At 52.9% G+C, this 21,960-nt stretch overlaps 8 protein-coding genes across 8 annotated transcripts; 4 read left to right on the top strand and 4 right to left on the bottom strand.

Annotated features, from left to right (window-relative positions):
• Nucleotides 1-1,127: 1,127 nt before the first annotated feature.
• Nucleotides 1,128-3,195, bottom strand: ASPACDRAFT_79598 (uncharacterized protein). The gene has a single exon (XM_020205444.1). It carries the CDS (start codon nucleotides 2,796-2,798, stop codon nucleotides 1,317-1,319), a length of 1,482 nt encoding a protein of 493 aa, XP_020055142.1. The 5' UTR covers nucleotides 2,799-3,195; the 3' UTR covers nucleotides 1,128-1,316.
• Nucleotides 3,196-5,454: 2,259 nt separating this feature from the next.
• Nucleotides 5,455-8,995, top strand: ASPACDRAFT_121459 (putative C6 transcription factor (NirA)). The gene is made up of 5 exons (XM_020196440.1): nucleotides 5,455-6,010; nucleotides 6,065-6,119; nucleotides 6,174-7,119; nucleotides 7,170-7,538; nucleotides 7,594-8,995. The coding sequence occupies exons 1-5, from the start codon at nucleotides 5,846-5,848 to the stop codon at nucleotides 8,768-8,770; spliced, it is 2,712 nt and encodes a 903-aa protein (XP_020055141.1). The 5' UTR covers nucleotides 5,455-5,845; the 3' UTR covers nucleotides 8,771-8,995.
• A 483-nt stretch (nucleotides 8,996-9,478) lies between these two features.
• ASPACDRAFT_1857296 (serine/threonine-protein phosphatase) lies at nucleotides 9,479-11,749 on the bottom strand. Its single transcript, XM_020197537.1, has 3 exons — nucleotides 11,456-11,749; nucleotides 10,020-11,307; nucleotides 9,479-9,942 (listed from the first exon to the last, which is right to left on the bottom strand). The coding sequence occupies exons 1-3, from the start codon at nucleotides 11,470-11,472 to the stop codon at nucleotides 9,940-9,942; spliced, it is 1,308 nt and encodes a 435-aa protein (XP_020055140.1). The 5' UTR covers nucleotides 11,473-11,749; the 3' UTR covers nucleotides 9,479-9,939.
• A 192-nt stretch (nucleotides 11,750-11,941) lies between these two features.
• On the top strand, nucleotides 11,942-12,958 carry ASPACDRAFT_121457 (uncharacterized protein). The gene is made up of 2 exons (XM_020196439.1): nucleotides 11,942-12,091; nucleotides 12,168-12,958. The coding sequence occupies exon 2, from the start codon at nucleotides 12,249-12,251 to the stop codon at nucleotides 12,669-12,671; it is 423 nt and encodes a 140-aa protein (XP_020055139.1). The 5' UTR covers nucleotides 11,942-12,091; nucleotides 12,168-12,248; the 3' UTR covers nucleotides 12,672-12,958.
• Nucleotides 12,959-13,157: 199 nt separating this feature from the next.
• On the top strand, nucleotides 13,158-14,556 carry alg3 (dolichyl-P-Man:Man(5)GlcNAc(2)-PP-dolichol alpha-1,3-mannosyltransferase; the record flags this gene model as incomplete). Its single annotated transcript, XM_020201417.1, has 3 exons — nucleotides 13,158-13,278; nucleotides 13,351-13,874; nucleotides 13,960-14,556. The coding sequence occupies 3 exons, from the start codon at nucleotides 13,158-13,160 to the stop codon at nucleotides 14,554-14,556; spliced, it is 1,242 nt and encodes a 413-aa protein (XP_020055138.1).
• Nucleotides 14,557-14,731: 175 nt separating this feature from the next.
• Nucleotides 14,732-15,203, bottom strand: ASPACDRAFT_61506 (putative eukaryotic translation initiation factor eIF1a-like protein; the record flags this gene model as incomplete). The annotated part of the gene is made up of 2 exons (XM_020203667.1): nucleotides 14,732-14,840; nucleotides 14,893-15,203. 2 exons carry the CDS (start codon nucleotides 15,201-15,203, stop codon nucleotides 14,732-14,734), a joined length of 420 nt encoding a protein of 139 aa, XP_020055137.1.
• A 544-nt stretch (nucleotides 15,204-15,747) lies between these two features.
• ASPACDRAFT_121452 (uncharacterized protein) lies at nucleotides 15,748-17,854 on the bottom strand. The gene is made up of 2 exons (XM_020196438.1): nucleotides 16,838-17,854; nucleotides 15,748-16,769 (listed from the first exon to the last, which is right to left on the bottom strand). Exons 1-2 carry the CDS (start codon nucleotides 17,541-17,543, stop codon nucleotides 15,991-15,993), a joined length of 1,485 nt encoding a protein of 494 aa, XP_020055136.1. The 5' UTR covers nucleotides 17,544-17,854; the 3' UTR covers nucleotides 15,748-15,990.
• An 866-nt stretch (nucleotides 17,855-18,720) lies between these two features.
• Nucleotides 18,721-20,809, top strand: ASPACDRAFT_79592 (putative MFS efflux transporter). Its single transcript, XM_020205443.1, has one exon. The coding sequence runs from the start codon at nucleotides 18,966-18,968 to the stop codon at nucleotides 20,457-20,459; it is 1,494 nt and encodes a 497-aa protein (XP_020055135.1). The 5' UTR covers nucleotides 18,721-18,965; the 3' UTR covers nucleotides 20,460-20,809.
• Nucleotides 20,810-21,960: the final 1,151 nt, after the last annotated feature.

The raw sequence follows: 21,960 nt of genomic DNA, 5'->3' as shown, positions 1-21,960 counted from the left end.
AAGATGACGGTATCATCATCTTGACGATCGGATGTTCATGGGTGTGATTTGCTAGTTACTAGGTAGCTAGCTGGAGCTGGAGCTGGAGCTGGGAGCTGGAGGGCTGGGGGGAGGGGAGGGGAGGCGGTTTTGCCACCCCCGGAATTAGGTGTCGTCATTTACCTGTCTCTCTGTCTGTCTGTCTGGCTCACTGACTGACTTCATGGGTTGGGATGGGGTGGTATGTCATTTCTGACCTTAGGTCAAACTTAAGTTGAGTTGGTTGGTGATTGTGTTTAATTGAGGGTGGTTCCAGATTTCTAATTCTATAAGTCCTCGTAGGAGATACATGTATGTACTCATATCATGGAGTTAGTTTAATGGGTAACTGGAGATGATAGATTATGTCATTGTAGTACTCCGTAGACGGAGTAGACCACGTGCGATATATCCTTAGTAACATAACATAGAACATACACATAGAACATCGCATTATCTTGATCTCCTCCTACCCCCGTATCAATGTCCTGTCCTCTCACAGGGGACGAGGCGACAGGATCATGGATCCATCATGGATTGATGTCTCTCACCTACCCAGTTAGGACATATATCCTATCCTCTCCCCCGGGCCTCAGCTCTCCCGGGCTTCTTATCACTGGCATCCTTATCGGTCGGCCTACCAACCCCGGTAACTACGGAGTACACCTAGTCAATTGCACTGCAGCCTGGGGGTTGAACCCCCCTCGGATCACCATCCCTAATTCTTCCCGAAATCAATCTATTTCCGCTGGGGAAACCACACCACGAAACAAGGTTTGGTTAGGTTAGGTTGTTTTCAGAGCAAGAGTGTGTTCGGGCTGGTGCCGCTGGGCGGAATGGCTGCAGGCTTGGACTAGTCTGAGACTTTGAGTGGCTAGTGTGAGTGTTAAGTGTGGTTTGGCTGGGAGGGGGGGTTTTATCCGCGGTTTAGACTGTCGGTCTGCGTGATTGCTTATGCAGCTAGATAAGGGACTAGACTACCTAGGTAGGTTTGGGGGTTGTGAAGAATGTACTCTATAGTAACTTATCATAGTCTAGTTTGAAGAGGGAAGAAAGCAAAAGCAAGCAGGTTTAGCAATGTAAGTCTTTCTCTCTGTCTGTCTGTCTGTCTGTCTGTAAAGGTAGGCTGTGTAGGTGTAGGTGTAGGTATAGCCATAGGTATAGAACTGATAGTAGCAATGCGCCAAGTGTCCCACTGCCCCCCCAAAAAACGCCGATGTATGCCCGTGATTTCCAACTCCCCACCACCAAGAAACAAAAAAAAAAAGGACAAGCGCTATGTACAACGCGACCAAAAATTACAAGCTTTCAACGGCTATCCCCACCCATCGGGACGGAACCGCATTCTCATCCTCCTCTTCGTAGCATTCATAGCGCAGCACCCGCGCTTGGGCTTGATGCACCCCCTTCCGAGCAGGCAGCCAAATGCGCGCGCGCGTCGGCACATCGTCCCGCAGTTTGCCGCTGCGCCGCATATTCATCTCCAGCACAACCATCCGCAGGAAGTCGCTGTTCTCCCGCGGTTCCCGGGGCCGGGTCATCGGCGGGAATTCCGGGTCGGACACGGGGAGGAGGGGCTGTTTTTGGAGGCGGTGATGCTTGGCGCGGTGGCCGCCGCGTCTACCCGCGCGCCGGTAGGTCTGCATCTGCACGGAGACCACCGGGCTAGCGTTCGCGTCCAGGGTCTCCTCGTGCGGATGGTAGTCCTGATAGGCGTACATCTCGGCCGGGGAGAGCGTGATCGGGTTCAAGTACCGGCGGAGCGCGGGCGAGGGCGGCTCGTGCATCGGCGGAGGCCGTCGGTCGTCCGTCATCTCTGGCGTGATTGTGAACATCGACCGCGTCAGGAAGTCGTCCGGTTGCACCGAGGGGGTCGCGAAGGTGGAGACCGTCTGCGCCGCCGATTTGATCGCCCGCAGCGAGGCGGTCAGGTTCGATTTGAAGGTCGCCCCAAGGCGGGGGAAGGATCGCGATGGCGTCGGGCTGGTCGTCGCCGGCACCGTGGCGGCCGCCAGGAACGATTCCATGTCGAATTCGTCCTCAGAGCTGCAGTCCTCCGTCTCGAGGAGGGGGTGGTCGAACGCGCAATTCTCGCAGGGCGGGGATCGCAGGAATCTACGGTCCAGTGGGCTTCGTTGGCTGGACGGGGTCGAGGGCGTAGGCAGACTGGGCGGCGAGTCCAGATCCCGGTCGAGAGACGGTGTGGATGCGATCGAGATGGAAGACGCTGAAAACGACGGCGCCTCGCTGTCGCAGTCGCTGCCAACCGTAGATCTCTCCGTGTCATCCGGCGGACTCAGCAGGAGATCCAGTGCGGTGTTGCCCGTGCTGTCCATCAGGTTGTCGCCCACCCCGTCCAACAACAGCTTGCTGAAGTCCTGCACATGGTTCCCCCGCGGTAACCGGCGAGAATCCCGTCCGCTGACACCCCGTCGACGCACGGGAATCGCTGTAGCTTCCAGGATCGATGCGATGGAGCTGGAGACCGGCCGATCGGACAGCGTCCCCGACGAGGACTGGGGGGTGAGGGTTCTCGGTTTCCTTGGAGTCCTGGGGCCTTTGTTCGCCGCTTGCGAGTGTACGGAGGTCATGCGAGGACCCCGCTTCGGAGGAATGACGACGGGGCTGGAGGGGATCGTCGATGAAGATATGTCGGCATCGGAGGGCAATTCGAGGCCCTCGATAACAGGAAGGCCTAGCACTCCCGGAGTCTTCTCGCTTCGAGTTCCCTTCAAAGGCGAAGACACCGAGCTAAACAGAAATGCTCTGGGGACCATCATCTTTACAGTTTCGTGGTTATCGGTTTCGTTTCACAGGACAAGGATAGTAGTAGTCTGATAAGGCGGCCTAGGCCAGACGAGGCACTCTGATCGAGCGTCTGAGCGAGATACATGGATAAATAGAAAGAGGGCCAGGGAAGGAAAAAAGAGAAGAGCGTCTGATAGACACCTCTCCTAACGGAAGAGTGGACTCCGCTGAAGAATATATAAGGGTATCCGCTAGCGATGAGAACCACTTTTGCTGTGCTGTGCTGTGTTGGCAGTGGGCACTGGGTACTGGGGCAGTCACTGGTGCGTACTCCGTAGAAGAGCCCCAGTTCGAGCGGGAGCCAAAAGCGGAAGAACGGCCGGGTGCGTCTGCAGGCACGCGACTGGCAGGTGTACTAATAAGGAAAAGAGGCGGGTGTGAAGAATGATGAGGGTGAGGGAGAGTAGTAGAGGAAGAGAAAGAGGTAGAAGAAAAGGGCAGAGAGTGTAATGTATGTAGTCTTAAGTGAGAGTTGAAAAGGTGGGAAGACTGGGGGGGGGTAGGATGGGAGAAGAGAAGGGAGCGATGAAGAAAGAAGGCAAAAAGACATACTCCGTAGTAATGATCTCAATGGGAGTGGAGAGAGAGAGAGAGAGAGGCAGAGCCCGAGACTCACTACAACGATAAGAAACGGGAGCTGGTAATTCTCAGCCTTAGTCCCGTAACATCGGGTCCCAGCGAAGTTGCACTAACCCCCAATCAGGCAGAAAAAAAAAGGAATCCGTAATTCAAATCGCATAATAAGAAACCCGCTTGCAGAAAAGGAGACTCTTGGCAGTCGGCAGTTTTCTTTCTTTTCTTTCTTTCCTAACACTAACACTAACACTAACAGTGAGGCGCTCACCGCTTTGTCCAGAAAGAGGCTGGTCCGTTTCAGGCGGTAAGGGCGGATGCCGACTGCCGGAACCATACCATACCGCTCAAAAGTACTAGTTCTGTATGGCCCTCGTTTCATTGTATGTTCTGGAACCCATCACGTAAGTCTTTTGGGCTGGATCGCGGCCGAAGAATGCCCCCGTCTCCACCCGAAGAATGTTCCATCTTACCGCGGCTTACGTACTTTTTGAGCCACACAGTAACTTTCAATTTCTAATTTACCGACCAGAGGGTGACTGACTGACTTACTGTTCAGATAGATTGTGTGTGTGCCCAACCACTACACTACAGTTTACTCTACACTACTGTACGGTGTACACTACACTCCACACGACACTATCTGATGAACATGGACATCACCGAACAGATGCCTCAACAACCGCTGCACTCTGACCGCATCCTGCATCCGTCTCTAAGCGCGGGTTGAACGACTCGTCCCGAAGAAGTCATCGTGCTGACCCCTGACTGCTCGTAAAGCAAGTCATGCTGACGACAACTATCATTTCGATATATGCACTGGTCTGGTGCCTGCAGCTGTCCGACCAGAATGAATTAATCATCCTGGGTTCGGAGCGATGATCAGCGGTCCTGCCCGAGGCTTACACCAACTCAAGATCGTGGAAGTCGTCGCTTAGAGACACGGCATACTCCGTCCCTCCCGAGGAGTTCCCTTGTAACTCACGACTAATAGTCATCGAGTAATAGCAACAGTCAGGAATGCCCGCAACCCTAGTTTCAAACCACTCCCACCCGCCGATGAACAACAGAATCACGTAACCCGGAGAAGGAGCGGTAAAGCAAAGGGGGAAATTCCCTGTGGGACTATTAATATTGTATCCATCCCTCACGGATGATTGCGCCGTCTGGGTCCAATCGCCGTCTCACAGTGACTCGATTTTAAGCAACGACTCAATCAATATAGGCAGAGAGCGGATGCACCTGCCCTAATGAGAAGCATTGATCGATAGAGTGTCCCGGCGAAATATTGAGGACATGTGAGTATTTGATAGTATTATGTAGTATGTCCTATATACGGCAGTAGCGAGTAGCTAGTAGCTAGTAGCATAGTGAGATTCATATACAGTACTCCGTAGATACCGTTCCTCGTCTTCATCTGGTTCCCTTCCATTCAGTATCTACGGGAACAATGGCCAGGAAACAACACCACCACGAGACAGATTCCATCCTTGATTCCTCCAGATTGACCATGGTTGGACTGCCTTCTGATCGGTCGATGCGATGGATCAACCCAGACAAGTTGAATGACTGACAAGGTCTGTGTATCAGCCGAAGACTAAATGAACGTCAGAGTTGATTCATTCAACTGTTTATTGATGGAATGGATGGAGTGGCCGAGAGAGAGAGAATGCATTAGTAAGCTTTCACCCTCCGCCCGCAGTTCCCCCTCCTTCCCTTTTCTCCTTCCCTTTGGCTTATCGCCGCCGCCCTGCTTTGCCAATTGATCTATCATTAGCCTGGAGGTACGAGTATCATCTGAATCACCCTTCCGACATCACTGCATCATCCTCCCCCAGTCCTATCGTCAACCTGGTCCTTGCATCGTCCAATCACCACCCTCTTTCATTTTAATTAACCTTCTTATCGTCTTCCTGTTATCCCCCCCTCCCCCAGCTTCTAACCCCCCCCCCAATCACCCCAGGTTATCGAACTGAAGAGCTCCTCCTGCTACCCTTACAACGGTCACTCGCCTCCACTTGCGGGTCATCTCAATCTGTCCATCTGATGCAAATCGCCGCGTGGCGCCTCTGGCTCTGATCGGATCCTTCCCACTAACTCGTAAGTGAATTGCTTGGCATGTGATCTCCCCCAATGTCTTTAGATAGCTCAACACCCTTGTGCCTCCCAATACTGCACACCAAGCCCCTGCCTCTGCACCAATGGCATCCCTCCAGTTTCATGCACACATCCCAACTAATGTATTTCCTCCCCCGCAGATTCGTCCGTTCACCGCGGCGCTTATGCCGGTTGATGCGCTCGACCTATCATCCCCATTCAACCTGTGTCGAGACCTCCATGAAGGCCTGTCGCTCCAGCAGATCGCCAAGCTCCTCCCACCCTTGAGAAGCATGCCCCGCCCCATCTCGACGTTTTCTCCGAACACTTCTGGGTGGACCTGACAGCCATGGTAGACAGCTCCGCGGAGATGCCGCAAGACTTGAGCCCGGCCCCTTCATCTACTGCGACCCAGAGGAGAGGTGGTCAAGGATCCGCGGGGGACAATGCTTCGGCCTCGAAAAGGCGCTGTGTTAGCACCGCCTGTATTGCCTGCCGCAGGAGGAAATCAAAGGTTCGACCCGGGTGACATCCTCGGTTGTTTTCTACAGCTTACCCATTGCCACAGTGTGATGGTAACCTACCCAGTTGTGCCGCCTGCTCTTCCGTATACCACACGGCTTGTATGTATCCCGTCCGCTCCATGACGAGCTTGTCATGCTGATATGCTCGTCTAGGTGTTTATGACCCGAACTCGGACCATCGCAGGAAAGGGGTGTATAAGAAAGACACCGACACCTTGCGCACGAAGAACGCCACCTTGTTGACGCTGATCCAAGCTTTGCTCAACTACGAGGAGGAGGATGCTTTCGACTTGGTCCGCCAGATTCGGTCGTGCGACAACTTGGAGGATGTTGCGCAATCCATTCTTGGACAACAGAACAAGCCTTCGCTGGCCTCCGACACCCCTGTCGCTAGCGGGGACGAGGCCGATCAATTCGAGTCGGAGCTGTCGGGCAAGATGAGTGAGCTTATGTTGGACGGCTCTCGAAAACTCATTGGCGGCACTTCCAACCTCATTTACTTGCCACCCGGCTCAGAGCTAAATGAATTCAATCCCAATGCGAACCACCAGGAGCTGGGCCGGGGTGTTGACGCCTCAGTGTCCCACTGGACCAGAGTCACTGATGATGAGAAACTTATAAGCCATCTTATGAGGATGTACTTCACCTGGCATTATCCATTCTTCACGACTTTGTCGAGAGACCTTTTCTATCGAGACTATGTTCGCGGAGTTTCGAGTCAGTATTGCTCTTCTCTGCTGGTCAACACGATGCTAGCGCTTGGCTGCCATTTCAGCTCCTGGGAAGGGGCCCGTGAAGACCCGGGTAATTCGGCGACGGCCGGCGATCATTTCTTTAAAGAAGCCAAGCGGTTGTTCTTCGAGAACGATGAACATGCGAATGCGAAGCTCTGCACCGTCCAAGCATTGGCGCTGATGTCTGTACGCGAGGCTGGATGCGGGCGCGAGAGCAAAGGTTGGGTCTACAGTGGAATGAGTTTTCGTATGGCTTCCGACTTGGGCTTGGACTTCGACTCTACCAGCCTCGGAGTGCGTAATCTTAGCGAAGAAGAGATAGATGCGCGTCGGATCACTTTCTGGGGGTGTTTCCTCTTTGATAAGTATGTAGTGTCACCGTCACCTCAAACTCTGATGAGACTAACCTCTTCAGATGCTGGTCCAACTACCTCGGACGTCAGCCGCAGTGGACTGTTGGGGACATTGGTGTCTCCATGCCGGAAATATTTCCGAACGAGGACGCTGCAATGTGGTCATCGTATACGGATGCTGGAGCCGCTGAGGACCAGGCTCAGCCTTCGCGGATTCGAGCAATTGCAGTGCAAATATCTAAGCTCTGCCAGATCAATGGTGACCTGCTTGTGTTTTTCTACGATCCCAAGCCTAAGGACAAGCTTTCTTCTAAACAAGCGGAGCTCAAGAAACTCAGTGAGATCCACACTAGACTTGAAACCTGGAAGAAAGATTTGCCCAAGGAGCTCGGGCCCCAAGATGGACAGCTTCCTCAGGCGCTTCTCATGCAGTGAGTTAATGATGCTCGTGTTATGACTATGACAGGATCACTAATCGCTCTGAAGCATGTTCTACCAACTCCTTCTCATACACCTCTATCGCCCGTTCCTGAAGTATACCAAGTCCACATCTCCGCTTCCTCAGCATGTCTCGCCTCGAAAGCTCTGCACTCAAGCAGCTTCCGCCATCTCTAAACTTTTGAGGATGTATAAACGCACGTACGGATTCAAGCAGATCTGCAACGTTGCCGTATATATGGCTCACACCGCTCTTACGGTGCATCTATTGAATCTCCCCGAAAAAAATGCCCAGAGAGATGTCGTACATGGTGTTCGGCACTTAGAGGAGATGGGCGAGAGCTGGCTTTGCGCACGCCGTACGCTCAGGATCCTAGAGATTTCGGCCAACAAATGGCATGTCGAATTACCCGCAGAAGCCGTCGCCACTTTTGAAAGTACACATGTTCGATGGGGGTCCTGGGGCTCCTGGGATCAGGCTCTGTCTCCTCCGGCATCAGAAGATTCTCCGCCAACGATATCTATGTCGTACCCTGATTCGAATTCCAGGCGGATCGGCCTACCCATGCCGCCACGGCACGCTGTCATGGAGGGCCACGGCGGCAAGTACGTGCACAAAACACCGGCCACCACAGTCGGATCAATGGGTTCTCAATTTTTACCGGATCTCCCCGTTCCTGTCTCCGCATCGGCCATGCGTGCTGTTCAGCGGTCCTTGAACGCCCAACTTGCTCAAGAACCCGCCCGGCTCCCTGAGCCGACATACCTCCGGCCCGTCGCTCATGCCTATGCGCAATACCGCAATGTGCCCATATCTCAGGCTGATATGTGGTACAACGATGAAAATATTCGTGCGTTCAGCTCTGTACCGGATAATTCTCCGGCAACCACGACTTCGCCGGCCAACGAGTATGGTGGTTCGGAAAATTTGGTGGAAGAAAGCCAGGATTGGTGGTCTCGAGAGTCACACCGTTTTAGCTTTGGAATGGACAACTGGGTGTCGGATTGGAATCCTAACATGCCAGGCAGGGCATCAGGTGTGACTCCAGGTAGCAGCTATCCACTAAACGTTGGGCAGACGTCGGGGCCAGAGAGCGCTTCGAACCCGCCACCGCCCATGAGATTTGCGGTGGGTGCTCCATCCGGGTCCAGTAATCCGGATCACTCTCCCACAATCCCTGGCTATAATAACGTGCCTACGTCGGAAGCATACCCCAGGCAGTGAGCCTGGTTTGGCAGTATGATATACATAAAGTTTCGGACCTGATGCAGTGCAGGGCTTTTATGTCCACGGTTGTTACGGCTCTTACGGCTCAAAGAGGCAACGCACTGGCCTTTTTTTACTAACCGCTTCTGTTCCGGTTATAAAGTGTATAGTCCCATTAGATGTTAGAAGTCATCATCTCATCTTAATAAGATACCAAGGTTTGCCTAACTAATATCCTTATGGTTGGGTTGTTTATTGATAGTATGGTGGAAGACATCAACCACCAACATCCCTCAGTTGCCTCTGAGTATACATAGCAGCTCACGCTCGTGTCGTGTCTGAGCACAAGCCACGACACCCACACCCAGAGCCAACTATGTAACTCACATGTTCCATCCTTTTCAGCCCAACTTTTGCTACCATACCCCTCGACCATACCAACCAACCAATCACCCATCTTGCTATTTTGTGAGTAAGGCCCTGAGCACGTAGTACACACTACAGCCCTGCATATACACACCAATCCATAAAAACCAGCAAAGCAAACAGCAAGCTGGTAGCGCGGGGTAACTTTCTACCTCCGAATAGTACAGCCCGAGAAGTATCTCTAGTTACGAGTATGTCAAGTCGAACAGCTTAAGCTTGACCCAGACAACACCCCCACCCTCCCCACCAAGTCCGCCTGCCTGTCTACGAGATGACTTTTCAAGAACAGCAAAAATAACCATTTATGCCTGATAGAGGCAAGGGGAAGTTTATTTTAGAGCTAGCTGAAATCCCTGGAAAATATCCATGGTGGCTTTATGGGGTTCCATGGGCGAAGGAAGGGGCTTGGAGCTTGAAGGTTGGATATGCTGGAGACGATGGATGTAGTTCGAGATGAAAATCTGGGGATGTATGGATGTATGAAGAAAGAAAGGAAAAAGAGAGATACAGATATAGAAGGGTTAGAAAAAAATGGAAAAAGAAATTCCGGAATGAGTAAGGCAACGCAACGCAGAGAAAGAAAGGTCATGTCCATGCAGGTTTGTTGTATTGGTGGTAGAAGTAGGAGTGGGTAGTAGGTAGGTCGGTAAGTAGTTAAGGCGTATATATGGTGCCAAGATGAGGGTGATGTCAGGTTTGGTTTCGTGGAGGAAGATGAATGGATGGTTGAATAGGATGGAGCAGAACTTTGGTATCACTTATCACTAGTTGCGGACGAGGATTAGTTTTCGAGGTGATTTGGGGGTGGAGAGGTTTTTCTTGTCAAGAAGAATATACGTACCAGGAAATAATCAGCAACAGGCTTCTTTGCAGGCATACCTCTTGTATCCTGCGCGGCGGCCTCAAAGACTCGATACCGTCGACCGGGGCTTCGGGTCACGGCCGCCGCACCGGCCGCACCGCCGGTGCTTCGACCGTAGTCGCCGTTGCTGCGGGCGACCGTGCCCCCGTTGCTGGCGTCCTCGCCGAGTTCCAGGATGGAGGCGACGTTGCCGCAGCGGTAGCAGTAGTTGGGGGCGGACCAGACGGTGACGATGCCGCCGTCGAACATCTCCTTGTACCCTTCCATGACGAGCTGGTGGGCGCGCGCGATCAGCGACAGGTCGTTCTTGTAGTTGAAGTGTTTCACAATGTCGCCCCCGAACAGGAACCCCGCGCCGCGCGGGCTGAGGCCCCAGCCGTCGATCTCGTCCGGGTCCGACCAGAGCAGGTCGCACATCGCGCCTTCGTGCGGCACTTCTTGTTTGCGGTCGATCAGTCGGATCTTATCCACGCTGTCGATGAGTGGGGAGAGACCCCCGTGGACGCAGAGGACGGCCCCCGTGCCGGTGGCGTAGCTGCCGGAGGAGTCCCCGGTGGCGCCGGTGCCTGCCCACCCGGATCGCAGGGGGGGCATCGAGGAGGAGGCTGTGGTCTGGGGGGTGGACGACGTGGCGGATTTGTCTTGGGAGAGGGAGGGGAGGAGGGGCGAGTCGGTGCGCGGCTGTTTGGGTCGGTAGCTGCTCATCGTCACCTCGCCGCGCGAGTTCAGCACCTCAGTTTCCAGCTCGCTGTCGTCCAGCGACATTGTCGACGACGTGGTCTCCAGCGCGGGGCCTGTGGGCTCCAAGCCTGAGCTGGCGCCCAGCACCAGCGCCCCTAGCGCCAGGTAGTCGAAGACCTCGCAGCAGTACCGCCAGACATTGGCGCTGCCGTATTTCCGGATGCACTCGTCGTAGAAACCGTAGACCGTCGTGATCTGGCGCGACTCGTGGTTGCCGCGGATCAGCGTGATGCGGTCGGGATAGCGGACTTTGAGGCAGAGGAGGAGCAGGAATGATTCGAGCGAGTAGAACCCGCGGTCGACGAAGTCACCCATGAAGAGGTAGTTGGTGTCGGGCACATCGCCGCCCACGCGAAAGAGCTCCATCAGGTCGTGGAACTGTCCATGGATGTCGCCACAGATGGTGACGGGCGCGTCCACGCACACCACATTGCCTTCTTCGATGAGGAGTTCCCGCGCTTTGTAGCAGAGTTCGCGAACTTGAGACTCGGGGATCAGACGGCAAGCGCGTAGTTGCGCGATCGCTCTGCGCAATAGATGGAGGATTAAGTCAGCGCTTTAACCTTTCTGTTTATTTGTTTTTCCTTTTCTTTTTTTTTTGGCTGCGCAAACTGGGATATGCACGGCCGGAATTTTATCGAAGAAAAAACGAGAGAATAGAATGTATGCAATACCTGTCTAAGTCACTCATGGTGTGACAGTGTTTCAAGAATGAGGCTCACTGGGGTCGGAGGAAGGAAGCTGGAGGAGGAGGGGTGGGTCCGAAAAATGGAGGACCGGTTTCACTTCTGGTTCAAGCCGCAAAAGCCCAGTGATAAATAGAAAAAAACGGCTAAGTGTAGAGAAAATGAACGCTCATCTTTTCGTCTAAAGGCGCTGGAGATAAATAGTAAGACGAGAGGAGGAAGGTGGGAGGGAGAAAGGGCTGGGAGGGGTTGAGGGAGATGGAAGGCGGATGATGGTGATGGTGATGATGAGGTCTGCTCAGCTGCTCGGAACTCCTGCTGATTGTAGCTTGACTGGTTGTTTGCCAATCACGGGGTTTGCAGATAAGATTAGATCTGATCGTTCAGCTCCGGGCGAATTCTTCCATTTCCGAAGTTTCCCTTCCCGAATTAAGAAACCTTACGATGATTCAAGCTTCCCCATAAACCCTCCCCCCCCATCCCCCCCCCTCCCCCTCTTCCCCAGTCCTGCTGAGTTGCCCGTGCGGTCTCGCGCTTGATTTGCTTTTTTTGAGGGGCAATGCCGCTCTTTAGATCCATTCTAGTATCCCTCCATTGAGTCAATTTCTTTCCAATTGCTGTCAGGTATGTGTTTCACGTCTCTGCCTGAGGTGCTCTGCTTCAATCTCACCCACTAACGCAATGCCCCCCCCGCCCACAGTCAAAGTTCTAGTCACAGTCTGCAGCCCTATCCACTCTCACTGCTTGAGCACCCGCCAATTGCATAATACAGCACTCGACAATGCCGCCTCATCTCCATCCTCGCTCGCGGTCGACGAGCTCTCTCTTCGCTGCCACCCTCCTCGCATCCCTCTTCGTCGTTGGCCTTCCGCATGTGTTCCCCTGTCCTGCCCCCCGTCGTACCCTCGCCGACTCCGAGATGACCGTCAATGCCGACGGGCAACAGGTTCCGCGCGTCCGACGAAGGAGGCGCAAGGATGCGGACCCCTTTGGCCCCGAGGACAGAGTCCTTTCTCAATCACCCATGGCTAGCGACGAAGACGTTTCCACGTTCCTCCAATTAGAAGCAGAAGCTGCCGAGCTGTCGCAGGCGGGCCATCAATGCCCCGTACCGAAACCCAAGGGAATCTTGGGTGATTTACTGGGATTTACGAATCGCGGGGAGACACCATCACAACCCCCACCGACGAGAGAAGCTCGGTGACTGCAACGTTTATTACAAGGAAATCTATGAAGCATCTTGGGAGGGAGGGAAACGTGGCGTGTACTGTTGAAATTGGAATGGCCAACCGAAGCAATATTGTTGGCTTCGCTGGGGGAAGGCTTTGGATTGGGGGTTTGATGCCTCTCCAAATCAGCCGCTCTAACGGCAGTTATATACCCATCTTTGTATCTATAGTGTACTTACAGCCATGATTTGTGTAACTACATAGGATCACTTTTGACATTCAATATGAACATGAACAATTTACACTCAATTGGACGTTGCTGCTCGTCCTGTTAACGAGCCTGTTAAGTTGGAGAGCAGGCGGGCGCGGCCGGGTTCTGTGTGGTAAGTACCACTAAGCCCAAAAAGGACAGGTATGATTGGCTCCGCTCCCGCTCCGGCTGCGCGCCCGGCCTACTAAGGCCACATGCGTCGCAAGCTCACCACAAGCATTGGCAATGCAAACCTGCGACAACATCCAGAATGGATTGGATGCGCTTCTTCAAGGATCTGTGTCTGAATCCCAGACACACAGTATGGCTCGCACCACTTCTGGTATTAGGCGACGCCTTCCTGTGCACCCTAATCATTTGGAAGATCCCTTGTATGTTTCTGCTTAGTACTTGCTTGCATGGACATCCCCGCAGCTAACCTTCTCTCGCGCTGTCCACGCCAGATACTGAGATCGATTGGTCTACGTACATGCAGCAGATAGCCCTCTATCTTGCCGGCGAGCGCGACTACACCCGGATCAAAGGCTCCACGGGTCCGCTCGTCTACCCCGCCGCCCATGTCTACAGTTACAGCTTCCTCTACCACCTCACGGACGAAGGTCGGGACATTTTCTTCGGCCAGGTCCTGTTCGCGGCGCTGTACCTAGTGACCCTCGTCGTCGTGCTGGCTTGCTACAGGCAGTCCGGTGCGCCGCCGTATCTGTTGCCGCTCCTCGTCCTCTCCAAGCGGCTGCACAGCATCTTCGTCCTCCGGCTCTTCAATGATGGGCTGGCGGCCTTGGCCATGTGGTTCGCTGTCTGGTTGTTCCAGAATCGGAAGTGGACGGCGGCCGTCGCCGTTTGGTCGGTCGGGGTGGGCATCAAGATGACCTTGTTACTTCTGGCCCCGGCCGTTGCAGTGATTACGGTCCTGAGTTTGTCCCTCGGGCCTAGCATCAGGCTCGGTGTGGTGGCATTGCTAATCCAGGTATGTGTCCTACTGCCAATCCGACATCGGGTTTCATCCTGCGGGTGCAATGTTATAAGAGGCGCAATGCTAAGAGAGAATACAGGTTTTGTTGGCGATTCCGTTCCTACAAGAAAACCCAGCAGGATATGTTGCGCGAGCTTTCGAGCTGACCAGGCAGTTTATGTTTAAATGGACGGTCAATTGGCGATTTGTGGGTGAGGAACTGTTCCTATCCAGAAGGTTCTCCCTGACATTGCTTGCTATCCATTTTGTCTTGCTGGTGCTATTTGTTGCCTTAGGCTGGCTCAAACCGGTCAGTTCTCGCCTGCCGGAGTTCATCCAGAACCTGCTCACGGGTCGACACCGCCCCGTCCCACTGTCCAGATCGTATATCATGGCCGCGTTGCTGTCATCGCTTGCGATTGGTCTATTGTGTGCAAGGTCGCTCCATTACCAGTTCTTCGCCTATCTCTCCTGGGCAACGCCGTTCCTTCTCTGGCAAGCAGACCTCCACCCCGTTCTGCTGTACGCCGTTTGGGCAGCTCAGGAATGGTCGTGGAACACATACCCAAGCACCAACACGAGTTCTATCGTTGTCGTCCTCTCCCTTGCGATTCAAGTCTTTGGTGTTCTCGCGAATGGCAGCAACGCCTTCGCCGCTACGCATGCGAAGCAAGGCAGAAAGGAGCATCTCCAATGAATGATTGGATCCGAAGAGTTGTGAGAGCCCGGTTATAGTGCGCAGGTGCCAGGGATGTCGTAAAGTCTCCGGAGAAGCCGGTTCAGATCAACGCTCGTCCGCCAAACTGCGACTAGAGCGATAGCGCATCAAGGGTCTTCAAGCGTTGAGTCTATTCCCAATGGAAAGAGCAGCATCACGCATCAGACTCGTCGTCCGAAGGCGGCAGTTTACCAACATTAGACTCCTCCTCAGATTCCTCGTCGTCTGAAGCGGCAACAACCTGCTTGGTGAATTCCTTGGGCCTGCCACAGCATTAATAGTAATTCAAAGCACTCTCCATGAGGGTAAACCAACCAGAATGGAGCCTTGCGCCATGCCTTCTCGTCCCGGACGATGTTGATAATCTCGCCCTTCAGTTTGTTGTCGCGGCCCTCAAGAGCATTGGTGTCGATCACCACGTAAGATCCACGCTTGATCCAGATGGTCGAACGGAATCGCGAAGGCAGTTCGACCAGGGCCGACTCCTTGGATGGCGTCTCAACCAGGTAGACGTTGTTTCCGGTAGCTTTGATGACCCGCGTAATCAAGTGTCCCTGGGCAAGCTCATCCGGCGGGACCATAGTCTCTTCCGCCGTGGCGAGTACCTTGCGCCGAGGAGGGCCCATATCGATCAATTGGTGCTGTAACCGCGAAGCGTAATCGGGCGGAAATTTTTGGATAATGAATAGAATGCAGGTGGCTCTGAACGGTCAGACAGGTGACAATTATCCGGGATGGGGAATCGGAGTGGATGACGGAAGCTCTGATGGAACCTTAGGTAGAGATTTTTTTTTTCCGAGTTGAGGAAATTCCCCAGTGCGGAGGGGGAAGTGGGCCTTGCCCGATCCGGTAATTGACTGTTTTCCCCGGAATGCACAATAATGCAGCCTGCCAGCTGCCTGAGTGCTATTGAACTGGATCGATTCCCTTTCGCTTTCCGCTTTAAATCCAACTTGGCGCCGCTTTTTGCTCACTGAGCGGCCCGGAGCGTGGGGGGAGCCCAGAAGTGCGTGTCCTGAGCAATCCCTGCTCCGGGAGTACTCTGGGTACAACATGCTGGTCATATGACCCAGCTATACTGTGCACGACTAAAGTCATGTCATTGTTTTTTTTTTAGCATACTTTAAGTTGGTATGCTGAAGTCCAAGTCATACAGGATCGATTTCCCTCATAATATCTCCCGGACTACCGTAATCGCATGCCCTCAACCAGAAAAATACAGTATGTGATTGTTGTTTTTCTCTCTCACTTTAGCACTATGTACAAAGTAGCTCAGGTACAGTACAATATGTGTAAACTGAGATGATTGCAGGGGCAGTCAGTGATGATAGGAATCGTAAGGGCAGTGCACGACAGCAATGCTAAATGACATACATAAGCATGGCGTGAACCACTACGCAACCACGTACTAACTTAGAAGGAGCTGCGTCTGACATTAGTAGTAGCAGTGCTGAGCTCATGGCGATGGCTCGTAGTAGGGCTTGACTTGCAGCTACCGAAGGGTCGGACCTGGGCCGACACGATGTCAAACCAGCGCCGTAACCGAGCAACCTCTGCCTCCTCCGCAGACATCTCGGCCTCTTCTCCCTGAACCTTGATATCGTCCTTGCACTGTTGCACCTGTTCATCTATCTCGTCCTTGCACTGTTGTGCTTGCTCTTGTATCTCCTTCACACACTCATTGGCTGTCATGCGGACCTCGGCATTACATTCCTCGACCTGCTCGCGGAACTCGGTCTCGTGCATTTGGCAGGCATCGAAGACCTGGTCCACCCCCTTGCTCACCATGTTCTCGAAGATCGTCTGGATGTTGTCCGACTGGAAGTGGGCCGCAATCGCCCGGTCGATGTATTCTTGGACATTGGGATCGATCCGCTCTTTCTCGGATTGGGGTGACAGGTTGCTCTCTACAGGTGCAGGGGTAGTCCGCTGACAGCGGCATCCCAGGCGAGTCAATAAGTGGCGGATGAGATTATCGGAAGCCCCCTGGAGCAGATTCTCAATACGTGCAAGGGTATCGTGTTCTATGCGGCCAAGCGATGAAGCACGCGTAAAGTGGGTTGGCTGGATTGAGGCCGATAATGGGGATGGAATACTCGGTGTATTGGGTTCGGTGGAACAACACGAAGGTTCTGGAGATGTAAGAACACGTCTTGTTCGTCTATCATCCTCGGGTGGTATTGATGAGTGGTCTATATAGAATTAATCAACTACTGAGGGAAAGTGGGAAGTACTCGAGACAACGATATAATTAGAATACCTCGGCGACGTTTTCCACCCACGTGCACTCCTTTTAAGTGGTGTTTGTATGAGGGTAGGTCCTCTCCCTTCTTCGCCTGTTTGGGCTCGGTTTCCTCCAAGTATGGGGGAGGATCAAGCATCTTCCCAAAGACATGGCCATCTCGCTCAATTCTGCCTTTGCGAGCATGGTTGAAAACCTTCGGCTGGAGTCCTTCTTTTAGTGTGAAGAAAAAAGTCTTGAGCCGGTCGAGTTCACCGTGGTTGAATTGTCGCTGGGTAAAGTGTATATAGAGTGAACTAGATTTGCAGATCTTTTCAAACGCGGCGAGATTGGAGTCTTCTTGATCCGGGGGCTGGATGAGAGGCGGACCAGCAACAGTACCCATTTCATGCAGCTGAAGTGTCAGTGTTACGACTGTCGAGATGCACTGCGTCTGGGCTGGGAGTTCCGCCAAAAAGGATTCCGGGAAAAGCGTTTCGGTGGTGGGCTGTACGACCTTGTACCTTTCGACTGCGCTTGGGGGGATATTCAATGAGAATTGTTCTAGTTTGCCTTTCGAGTTAGCTAATAAGTTTGCTTTGAAATTGAGTGATATGGTGCCTTGATTAGCTTCTCCATCGTAGTCAATGTAAAGCTTAGCCAAACAAGGATTATCGCCCTGAGGCAAAGAAACAAGGACTTGTTTCTTCAAGGCCCAGGAGGGCTTTGGAAATGCTGTAGTCATTTCGGTGTTGTAAGATAAGCTAGATATAAGAAAAACCCCTCGATGATGAATCGAGTAGCCCTCCCACCCGGGCTTTTGAGTAATGATAAGCAGCCCTGACTTGGGTCATAGAAAGAATCAATAATGATGACAAGATAGTAAAGTGGTGAAAGCTCTTGCGGCCTGGTCACGAGTACGTGCCCAATCCAAAGTCAACAAGTGAAATTGAAAAGTCCTATGAAAACACAGGAATGGCAGGACGGCGGCGAGGACAGCAAGAGCAGACACTGCCTTTACGTGAGCATGGAATCGCGATCAGCGATCGGAGAGTGAAGCCGGTGACCGTAACGGCCAGCGAGAGGGGGGAAAGAGGAGAGAGGAGAGAGGAGAGAGGAGAGAAGAGGAGTAGTTAGGCCCGGGCGGGGGGCTGGAGATTGGCGACGAGCCCGGAACCGGATTTACGTTTCTCCCCGCGTCGAGACAAATTCTCGGCCCACCGTATTTGGCTGTTCTTCTGCAGAGCCTGAAGATTTGTACCTACTGGTGTTACCGCATCCACTATGAAAATACTCAGTAGGTGTTGTCAAAAGCAACAGTCCTCTAGATCTTGGGGATCCGTCAAGGTTCCCATATATCCTCTGGTTTGCATTCTGAATGGTTTCTAGAGGTTTGACCACCTACTTGCCATTTATTGCCCGGTGGTTTGTACAAGTACCACAGATCTAGATGAGCGTTAGTTGCGCACGCTATAGAGAGCCTGTTCTAGTCACGTGAATCATCGCGGTGAGCGAGCCAGAGCAATCCAGGTGCGTGCTCCATGAGCAATCCGTGAGTGTCCGTGCTGCCCTTATAAAAGCGGCCATTCAACTACCCCCTCCATCAATGCATGAATGCGCTGTCAATTCGAATACGTGGGTGTGCATTCCCGGCGCATTTTATTGGTATCGATAGTACTCAACCCACTCTCCGTCATCGCAACATGACGAGCCATGCCCAGACTTCCATGCAGAGATAAGAAGAACCTTGGTGCCAGCAGGGTGCAATCCACAAAGTCGAGCCAAGACCAGCGTGATACTGCTGAATGTGCCACTCGATAGAAAGGCTGATCTGACCGACTCCGCATTGCTTCTGGGCCACGTCTTCTGGCCCGCGCCTTCTGGGGATCGCTGAACGTGCGAAGGGAACATGTCATGTCCACGTACTTGTGTGAGCCTGATTGGCCCTCGGGATTTGAATTCCTATACGACTTTAGCCGATGGACTACGATTTATCAGCTGGCGGGGCCCTGGAAGAATTAGTCAGTCCATCGCCGTTGCTACAAAAGACGACCGGGTGGACGACCGGGCGGACGGCCAAGGAGTACGATCGATCAAAACGTGTTTGTGATCCAGCCAAGTATAGAGCTCCGGCCTAGCGTGCCCTTACTCTTCCGAACTCTGCAACATGTCAGCCTCGGTATTTGGCGCCCTGGTAGAGTTTCAAAGCCCAGCTTCTATCGCCAGTCCGGCTGCCGTGGTGCGTAGAGATAAGCAAGGCATCGCACATACCCCGTCCGATCATGAGTTGGTGGAGCTACAGCAAGGGCGCCAACAGCCTGTCAATGGTGTATCATCGAATACTGCTACCGATGTGCAGACTTCTATCACCCCAGGTGAACTCGAAAGTCACTCAGCCTCTCCTGGCGAGAATGAGGCTTTCGGTCCGGCACCGACTTTCAGCAACCCATCCAAGACCAAATGGCGCTTCTTGAGTGCCTGTTTGATGAATCTCGCGCAGGGATTGAACGACAGCGCCCCTGGTGCTTTGATCCCTTACATGGAGAAAGACTACAGTATCGGTTATGCGGTCGTATCTCTGATCTTCGTTACTAATGCCCTTGGCTTCATACTCGCAGCCTTGATTACACATCCACTAGAAATGAAGCTTGGTCGCGCCAAGTGTTATGCTCTGTCCCTGAGCCTGTTAGTGGCCGGATTCGTGATCATCATCTGCAAACCTCCATTTCCCGCGGTCGTTGCAAGTTTCTTTCTTCTTGGCTTGGGGATGGCCGTCTGTCTGGCGCTGAACAATGTTTACTGCGCGAACCTCGCCAACAGTACCGCGGCTTTGGGTGGTCTTCATGGGTCCTATGGAGTCGGGGGCGTCGTGGGTCCGCTTGTGGCAACTGCTATGGCATCGCATGGAGTTCGTTGGTCTCTTTTCTACTGTATCAACCTCGCGCTGTCGTTGTTCAATCTGGCCTTTGCGGTATGGTCGTTTGCGAACTACGAGAAAGAGCTTCCAGCACAGCTTCTGGGCGCGTTACAGCAGACCGCATCCCGGCAAGCGAACGGCGGCGAGTCAAAAAGCCGGAGCCGTGTTCTCAAGCAAGTGGTCAAGGACAAGACCACCCTGCTTGGGGCTCTGTTCATCTTTGCCTATCAGGGCGCCGAGGTCTCAATCTCTGGATGGGTGGTGTCGTTCCTCATCAGCTATCGCCATGGAGACCCGTCCCACGTCGGTTATGTTAGTGCCGGCTTCTGGGCTGGGATTACTCTCGGTCGCTTCTTCTTGTCGCATCCTGCCCACTTTATCGGAGAAAAGCTTTCTGTCATTCTCCTTGTGATCGGATCCATCGCATTTCAGCTTATGACCTGGCTCATTCCCAACATCATCGGGGATGCCGTCGCTGTCGCGATCGTGGGTCTCCTCCTAGGCCCCGTTTACCCTTGCGCCACTGCGGTATTCAGCAAGCTGCTGCCCCGGTCGATGCAGACGTCGAGCTTGAGTTTCATTAGTGCGTTGGGAAGCAGCGGGGGTGCCGCCTCGCCCTTCTTTACGGGGTTGTTGGCACAAAATGCGGGCACTTACGTGCTGCATCCGATCTGCGTTGGATTGTATGGAGTGATGCTTGTGGCCTGGGCGTCTCTGCCGCGTATCGCAAAGAGGTCGGAGTGATTCCTCTTTCAAGGTTGTAATCCACCCCTATGCTTTACAAGGGCGTGTTGTGCTGCGACTTGAACTCTCGCAGTGGTGTTCTTGTTCGGTTTGTGAAGGCATTGGGCGGATGCATATTTTGCTTGGAGATGAAAGGAAATCACATCGGTCAAGGTGGAACGCGGGGTGGCAGATGACCTTTGCGATACAGTTGTGGAGTATCAGCAGAGCTGACGCAAGCAAGGGGAGCGACCTCTCCCGCCCGCAAAACCATTAGTGTAGTGTCATGAACCCGATTTACCCCTTCTTACTGTATAGCTGCTGAATCCGGTGGGATTAGCCTTCTCCGTAAGAAATGAGATCAATATATGCATGCTAAAGTATCCACAGGGGGTGGCTAGGACGTCGTGTGTGTGTGTTTTATTTCTTTGGGTAATGCGGGTGAGTGGAATAATAAGAAGAGTCGGAAGAATTATTGTATGGGTAGGAAGGTGGTGATCTTGTATAGATATGGGGGAAATGTCACGGCACGAGAAGGCAGGAAGGCAGGCGTGAGTGATGCCTTAGAATGCAAGGCAACAACATTGATCATGATTCCCTCAGGCGGTCAGAAACCAAACGAAATTCCTCTGCCCATACCTTTAATGTACGACTTGGTAGTCAAATGACCTTTTCAGTCCTGATCATACATGGGATCTTGAAACTTGAGAAGATGTGACATGCTGCCTATCAGTACTACGAAATAGGTAGTGGTAGCTAAGGTATACACAATCAGTAGCACTCGTTAGGTCGGAAAAAGCAAGAAAGCGAGAGACACGAGGGGAGTAAGTTAGTTAATCATCAGCACGGGGAGGCCGTCTTTCTCGGGACTCTCTGGACTCTCTGGACTTACTGGACTACTCCGTACTAGTCCGTCCATTCTGTCTCACTCAACCCGTGGTCCGTTTCCCGATTGACTGCATGGATTGATTGATGATTGATGATTGATGATTGATGATTGATGGATTGATGGATTGATTGATGGCCTTGACTGACTGATTGACTGACGACGGTTTTGCCAGACTCCCTACTCAATGAGCTCACCTGGACTTGGACTGGACTGGACTGGCTTGTTTCCATGAATTAACATTCCATCTCATCCACCATCAATCAATCATTCATGCTACAACTGCTACGACTATCCGTATGATATCTATCTCATCTTGTGCTTGTGTCTTCTACCTTCCCTGGTTTTTCTTAATTAAGTCCTTTGCATTTCTGTGCTCTTTTTCTTCCCTCCCCCTCCTTCCCTTCCTTCACCCCTGCAAATTGCAACTGTCAACAAAAGTAAGAGAGAGCCCCGCGATCGCCAACTCTTGTTATTGTTGTCGATTTTCTTTCCCTTCTTCCTTCTCTCTTCCATCCCTCGTCCCTCCGTCCCCACTTTCCTCCTTCCTTCCCTTTCCCCTCTCCTTCGCTCCCGTCATCTTTCCCTTCCCTTCTCTCTCGCCATCACTTTTTGAATTCCCCATCTCCCTCCCCC

This window comes from Aspergillus aculeatus, assembly GCF_001890905.1.
Source record: "Aspergillus aculeatus ATCC 16872 unplaced genomic scaffold ASPACscaffold_10, whole genome shotgun sequence".
Lineage (NCBI taxonomy): Eukaryota > Fungi > Ascomycota > Eurotiomycetes > Eurotiales > Aspergillaceae > Aspergillus > Aspergillus aculeatus.
The sequence above is the reverse complement of the archived record's forward strand: the minus strand, read 5'-3'. Positions and strand labels throughout refer to the sequence as shown.